Source organism: Carya illinoinensis, chromosome 13, assembly GCF_018687715.1.
Source record: "Carya illinoinensis cultivar Pawnee chromosome 13, C.illinoinensisPawnee_v1, whole genome shotgun sequence".
In the NCBI taxonomy this organism is placed as follows: domain Eukaryota; kingdom Viridiplantae; phylum Streptophyta; class Magnoliopsida; order Fagales; family Juglandaceae; genus Carya; species Carya illinoinensis.
In genome coordinates, this window is record NC_056764.1 from 23,900,017 (window position 1) to 23,907,090 (window position 7,074).

The 7,074-nt window shown below is 34.1% G+C and overlaps 1 protein-coding gene across 1 annotated transcript; it reads left to right on the top strand.

The window, feature by feature from the left end:
• Window positions 1-2,975: 2,975 nt before the first annotated feature.
• Window positions 2,976-5,579, top strand: LOC122292861 (aluminum-activated malate transporter 8-like). Its single transcript, XM_043101406.1, has 6 exons — window positions 2,976-3,556; window positions 3,702-3,842; window positions 3,946-4,218; window positions 4,343-4,455; window positions 4,607-4,756; window positions 4,939-5,579. Exons 1-6 carry the CDS (start codon window positions 3,271-3,273, stop codon window positions 5,290-5,292), a joined length of 1,317 nt encoding a protein of 438 aa, XP_042957340.1. The 5' UTR covers window positions 2,976-3,270; the 3' UTR covers window positions 5,293-5,579.
• The last annotated feature ends 1,495 nt before the right edge of the window (window positions 5,580-7,074 follow it).

The window sequence follows — 7,074 nt, forward strand, 5'->3', positions numbered from 1 at the left end:
ACATGGAATCAAGTTCAATTTCCACTGATACAACACCCATTAAACCAATGTGACGATGCCCATGTAGTAAACCCATCAACTCTGCATGATTATTAGAGTTATGCCTGGTTTCAATAGCAATCCCACAAAGCATGTTACCTTTATCATCCCGAATAATGCTGCCTGCACTTGAAGGACCTACCAAGAGAACAACCATCCACACTCAATTTAACCCAACCCTGCTTAGGAGACTTTCATTTAACCGGAATAACTATCTATTTTCTCATAACATTAATAGGCATATTGAAACAATGTAGAACTCCTTCATCTTGCACTACAAGAAAAATGGATTTTTGTAACCAATTTATAGTAACGAAAAGACTATTTTGGTTGCATTTATAGCAACGAAAAGACTATTAACAACTAAAATAGTATTTTCGTTGCTATAAATTAGTAACAAAAGCTCATTTTTCTTATAGTGTTGCTTAGTGAGCAAATTAACATCCTTAAGCTTTAATGCAATCTGGGAGACCCAATATTTGATAGAACACCACACATGTTGTACCGATTCCATCAAACCTTCCATCCTGGCCTTACAACGCTGACCCCATAAACATATTGTATAGCATTACTCAAAAGTGAAAAGATTGCGTGCATTCAATTATGTTTGTTCAAGTATAACCATAAATCTTGAGCAAAAAACAAAAAACTCATTCACAATATGAAATGCTTGTTTTAGCCTATCTATCTACATAAACAGTACTAATATATTGATGGAATATACAGCAAGCTAGGTTTAAAATAATGTGAGGCCAAAGACCCTCTCTATCTCAATCAATTGATGCAACACTTGGTGTATCATAATGAGATACAAAACCCTTTAATTATGCATGTGGGTCACATTAGATCAGTTAAAATAGATGGGTCAACCTCAGAAAATGTTTAGTTTTGTTAATTAAAAGGCAAATTAATGACGTCTTTTAATTTGAGTTTTCAGTTACAGCAACCATCTTACGTACATCGTGAATTTTCAAGATTAAAAATGCTTGCGGACACTCTAATAATCTCGTAAGCTCGTGAGCAATGAAAAGAGAAATTCATGTACATCGATCGAATTCTTAATTTCATCTTAAATATTTCATGCCTCACCACGCACCATCATGATGATTTCAACACTTACAAAAATATCCAAATTGCACCTCGTTTTCATTTCTTCGTCCTATAGTACCTGCCAATAAATCAGAAGCGCAAAGTCATAAATGGTCAATTGACCTGCCTGCTCTGTGCCCAATAATTCTACTTACGTCTCCCAGAAAAGGAAGAAAACTCGCGCCACCTTTGTAATCTTCGTACACATTTACCAGCAATCATGCGAGATTGCAGGCTCAGTAGGACCGTACGTCCATATGTGCTTATCATTTGAAGTACTTGACCAACAAATAGATTAAAATATTATAATATTTAGGAAGTCGGTTTGTATGTCCGTCCTTAACACTTTTACAATTTTTCAACAACCTTCTAATAAATAATATTTTTTAATTAATAAATTGTAAATAAAATATAATTGAGTAGTAAGGCTAATATAATTGCTCTTGGCCTTAATTTAAAGCAAGAAGTACGTACCATTCAGTACTAGAAGGTTAATTAATATTTAAGTACTGAAGAGAAAATTATCCAAAAATAAAAAAATAAAAAATAAACCACAAAAAAATAAAGAATATAAAAAGAAAAGAAAAAGGAATGAGCATAATTAGATTCTAATGGACGAGATGGTGGTCGCAAAGTTCAACATTCGACCACTAAAACAAGACAGAAATTGTGATGAGTGAAATTGCAAATGTTGAAGCATAGAGCAGAGTCATCAAGTACCACGGGAGAAACGGGAGAAAGAGACGAGACAGATGTGACAGATTGTTGGGATCAATAATTCTAACGGCATGTTGTAATGACCTCCAAGTCTCAGGATTATTTGGAAGGTTTTACATTGGATAGATGTTTCTACTACTTAACGAGAAACAAGAAGTACTTCCTTTTTGTTTTGTTTTTTATTTTTTATTTTTCCTAAGTCTCATACGGTATAAGTTTTGTGTCGGCCATGTCATGATCTAAACCCTAGCGTCGGGTTTAATCAACTTTTTTCTTTTTTTTTTAAAGGGACGTTGTGGACTAGGCTAGGTTGACACATGCATGGAAGTAATGGATTGGCTGTATGTTTTTATTGCATGGTTTCACACCCAAACACTATTTAAACGTCTGACTTTTAGAAACCAATTGTTGCCCCCCTCACAAATATACCAGCTGATGATGCTGGGCAAGACTTAGGCTTTGTTTCAAGTGTAAGTTGAGATAAAAAAATTTATAAATTCTAATAAAATAGTTTGTAAATATATAATAGTAAAATGTTTGAGTTAATATATTTTATGAAATTTTAGAAATAGAAAAAGAAAAAGTAATATTATTAAAATAATCTTTTAATATAACTTTTGTTTTAAAATTTAAAAAAATTGAATTATTTTTTGTATTTTGTTTAGAAGTTTAGAAAAGTTGTAATTATTAAGTAATAATTAGATGCAAAAGTACAATATTTAAAATTAAAAAGTATTTATATTTATAGTATTTGAATATTGAGATGAGATGAGATAAAATTTGAGGATTTTACCATCCAAACCAGGACTTACTCTTTCTCAAAAACACAGTTCACAGATTTGTAGTTGATAGCATATTCCTGGAATACACAAATAACCTTCACATTTGGAAATCCAAAGAAACTAAAAGTTGGTATGTTTGATCATGTCATTGGTTGGACCTATTTCAAACAAAATGGCTCAGTCAGAAACAACAGCCACCTGATTCATGACCTCCACCCTCCTTTGTTTTTTTTTGGGCTGTCATTTACATGAAATTTGTGACATGTTTTGTATAGTCACAAACACTGTTTCTCACTTATAAATTGGAGAGGTCCCTCCCTCCCCAAAGCACAGTCAGAACCACCTGCCAGCTCTAGGTTCACCTCCCAACCTCTGTCTGCCTCTGCCTCTATCTCTGTCTCTCTCTCTCTGTCTCCCTCTCTCTATCTTCGTCAACCTCTTTCGTTCAATCACTTAGACAGTTTATAAAAATTGTCATATGCAGTATTGTTCCGAACAAGGTTTCTACATATATACTAGAGAGTTCTGGGTTTGGCTTTAAATAAAACAATTGCCAGATATATAGCTTTTGTTACTCTTGTAGGGATCTTCTTGTATTGTATTATCTCTCCACTTCTGTAATCTTTCCTTTCAACCCAGAGCAATGGATATTGCTTCTCCAAATTTTGAAAATGTTGGATCTTTCACTCGTGCATGGGAATGGCTCAAGGCCTTGCCTGTAAAGTTATGGGCTATGGCAGTCGAGTTTGCAAATAAGATGAAGAAACTTGGACAAGATGATCCTCGAAGAATAGTCCATTCGCTCAAAGTAGGAGTGGCTATCACGTTGGTTTCCTTGTTCTATTACGTCCGGCAGCTCTTCGACCGTTTTGGTGAAAATGGAATATGGGCGGTTTTAACCGTCGTTCTAGTCTTCGAGTTTTCTGTTGGTAAGCATGAGAGTTATATATCTACCAGAATTCTTGTCGCATTTATATGAATTTAAAAACTAAGAGAAACTAATTATTGCACATAAAATTCTGAATTGGAGGCATGAAATTCTGATTCTGAACTCTTCTTTCCCATCATTTATAGGAGCAACATTGGGAAAAGGCCTAAACAGGATGCTGGCAACGTTGTCCGCTGGTGCGCTTGCTGTCGGAGTTGATCAGGTGGCAACTCTCTTCGATGGGACGGGACAGCCCATAGTACTTGGAATCTTAGTCTTTATAATATGTAAATACATAGTCCATTGTTGTGTTAAAATTATTATTAATATTTCCTTCACAATCATCCAAACTGGTTAATTTCATGGTTGAGACCTGTGATGTGCATGCAGGTGCAACGGTAACATTTATGCGATTCTTTCCTGCACTGAAGGCAAGATACGACTATGGACTGATGATATTCATATTGACTTTCTGCTTGGTATCTGTTTCGAGTTACCAAGATGATGAGGTTCTAGAGATGGCCTACGAGAGGCTATACACAATCATCATTGGTAGCTTTATTGCTATCATTGTATGCATCTGTGTATGCCCTGTTTGGATTGGAGAGACTCTGCAGAACCAAATAGCTAACAATTTGGAAAAGCTTGGGAATTTCTTAGAAGGTATTATTCCAAACCACAACCAAAACTTTACATGCATGTCATATGTATAATACTTCTAATTGTTTGTTTTCTTCGTGCCTTGTTTAATTGTTAGCATCAATTCTTGACCTATTCAAAGTTACAGGATTTGGTAGGGAATACTTCAGATTGTCAGAGGAAGGGCATTCCACGGATGACAAATCATTTCTTCACGGGTATAAAAGCGTTCTGACTTCTAAAGACAAGGAAGAAACTATGGTACGTGTGGGTATAACGTTGTCAACCTAATGTTCTTAAATATTTCTCCAGCAAAGAAAAACGAAAAAGAAAGGAGGTGTTACTTGAATTAATTTCCACCAAATGATTCAATCTTTCTGAGTTTGTATTATTGTTATTTTTGGATTTTCAGGCCAATTTAGCCAGATGGGAACTGTGGCACTATCGTTTTGGGTTCCGTCATCCATGGAATCGTTACCTTAAAGTTGGAACCTTGACTCGGCAGTGTGCCTACAAACTTGAAGACCTCAACAGCTACCTCAAGTGCTTTGAGATCCAAGCAGTAAGTCAGAAATACCCATTTCCTAAACAGATAGTTCCATCTTTGACAGCCAAAGTTATTACGTAAATAAGAGTTTTCTACAAATGACCGAGACTCTTGCATTTATATCAGACCTTTTTTCCTCTTCTATTATATTTCGAGTCTAAATTCCTTCAGTGACCTATCTTTTGCCATCCTTACAGACACCCACCGAGTTCCGAAGAGAAATTCAAGAGCCATGCATACAGATTTGTTCAGAATCTGGCAAAGCACTGCAAGAATTAGCATCAGCGATCAAAAAAATGAGGCGGTCAACAACAGTTGATGGCCATATTGCAAAATCAAAAATTGCAGCCAAGAATCTCGAGTCGATGCTCAACAATTCCCTTTGGGACAATGCCAATCTCCGAGAGATTATACCAACTGCTGCAGTCGGATTAGTTCTAATCGACATAGTGCCATGCACTGAGAAAATCGTGGTGGCTTTTAAGGAATTAGCCTCTCGTGCACGATTCGAGAGGATGGACGACAGAGTTTCACCGAACAACGACGTATAATTTGCTTCATAGATTGCGAAATTTCCCATGTTGGAGTGAGTGCATCCGTTTCTTGTTAAACCCCGGTCGAGTACGATCGATAATATATAGATAAGAAGGCTTAAGGCCGTCTCATGATCGATGGTAAATAAGCTCACTTTTTACATGTATCAAAGGAGGGGACAATAGTCGTACGTAGTAGGTTGTGAGCAGGGCATCAAATGTTGTATGTAAGCCAGCCTTCACACACACACACACACATATATATATATATTTTAAAGAAAAGATGAGATCAGTTAACGACAATATCCCAGCAGTCTGAGATCTGACAACCGGCCTTTTCGACCGAATCATGAGTTCATATAAAATTCTCAGAAGACTCCTACTTTTTTCAGACCGTACAAGACCTATTCAACACAACAAATGAAAAATATTATGAATTCATAACAATCTAATAGAAATTATTTTGCCACTCGTAAACCAAACTTAGCACCGGTCTGTATATACGGTAGAGATGATGAAATGTTCTCATCTATACTGTATAATAATTTTTCCTATTCAAATATATTATATTTTATATTTAAATTTTAAAAACATCCATATAAATAAATAGTAATAAACAATGTGTAAATAGTAAATAATGTATAAACAGCATAAACACTAAAATCTGACAGTTTATAGTGCATAAATAGTGAACAATTTGATTGAAAATTAAAATAGTGGGACCTACATCTTTTTGAAATCTCAAAAATTAAAAAATATCTCATCTCATCTCACTATCTAAACACATATTTTTTTTACAAATTATTTCATTTTATCTTAATTCAAAAATTTTAATTTTATTCAAAATATCTCATATAATCTCATCTGAACTGTGTATTCAAATGAGGCCTTAGATCCTAAGCCGGCTAGATATAAATTGTTGCCTAGGATAAAATTTGAGTTATTCTTAGTTATAATACAATAAAATATAAAAATTTTAATAAAATAAGATCTTATTTAAAATCTTTAAATAAATATTTTTGAATTTATATTTAATGCAACAACTTAAAATGAGGCCTCAATGTAAATTTTATGCCTTGATTTAGTAGAATCATAAAAAATTTATTTAAAAATAGAAATAACGCATTGTATTAAATATTAAATTTAGTATTATAAATGGGGCCTTGCACACATTGAAAAATATAAAAGTTATTAAAAATTTTATTTAATGAAATGGTTTTTTATTTTTTCAAGAATATAAAAAAATACCTCACTTTTTTTCTTGGAGCCTTACATAGGGTTGGGGCCTTAGGCTACAGCCTAAATGACTTTAAACTTTTTTTTTTTGTTTTTTTTTTTATAAAAGCATATTACATTCATTAATAATGAATATTACAAATTGGACTTGAAACATATATTACAAGCCAACTACATAATTAATAACTCCTCAATACACAATCATGACTGGGATGATATGTGAGAGACACGTGCCACCTTGGGAATATGACGGTTGATCGGTTGATCAGGTCTAAATTAAGTAATTGGTGGCCCTGGACCCAAAAAGGCCACGCATGGTGGCAGAATAACACCTCTAGCAACGTTGTAACCCATCAGTAAAGGTATTCTAGAACTTTTTTATTTTTATGAGCACAAACTTTAGGAGTGAATAATATTTAAAAACTTCATTTTTATCTAGATGCGATGATAGTAATATTCTAACGACTAAAAAATGAACAAAAGGGACTTAAACGACAGTAGTTGCAGATGTACTCTCAAATCAAGTTTGAGCCATAAATCAGAGCTCAAGTTGGATAATAGTTA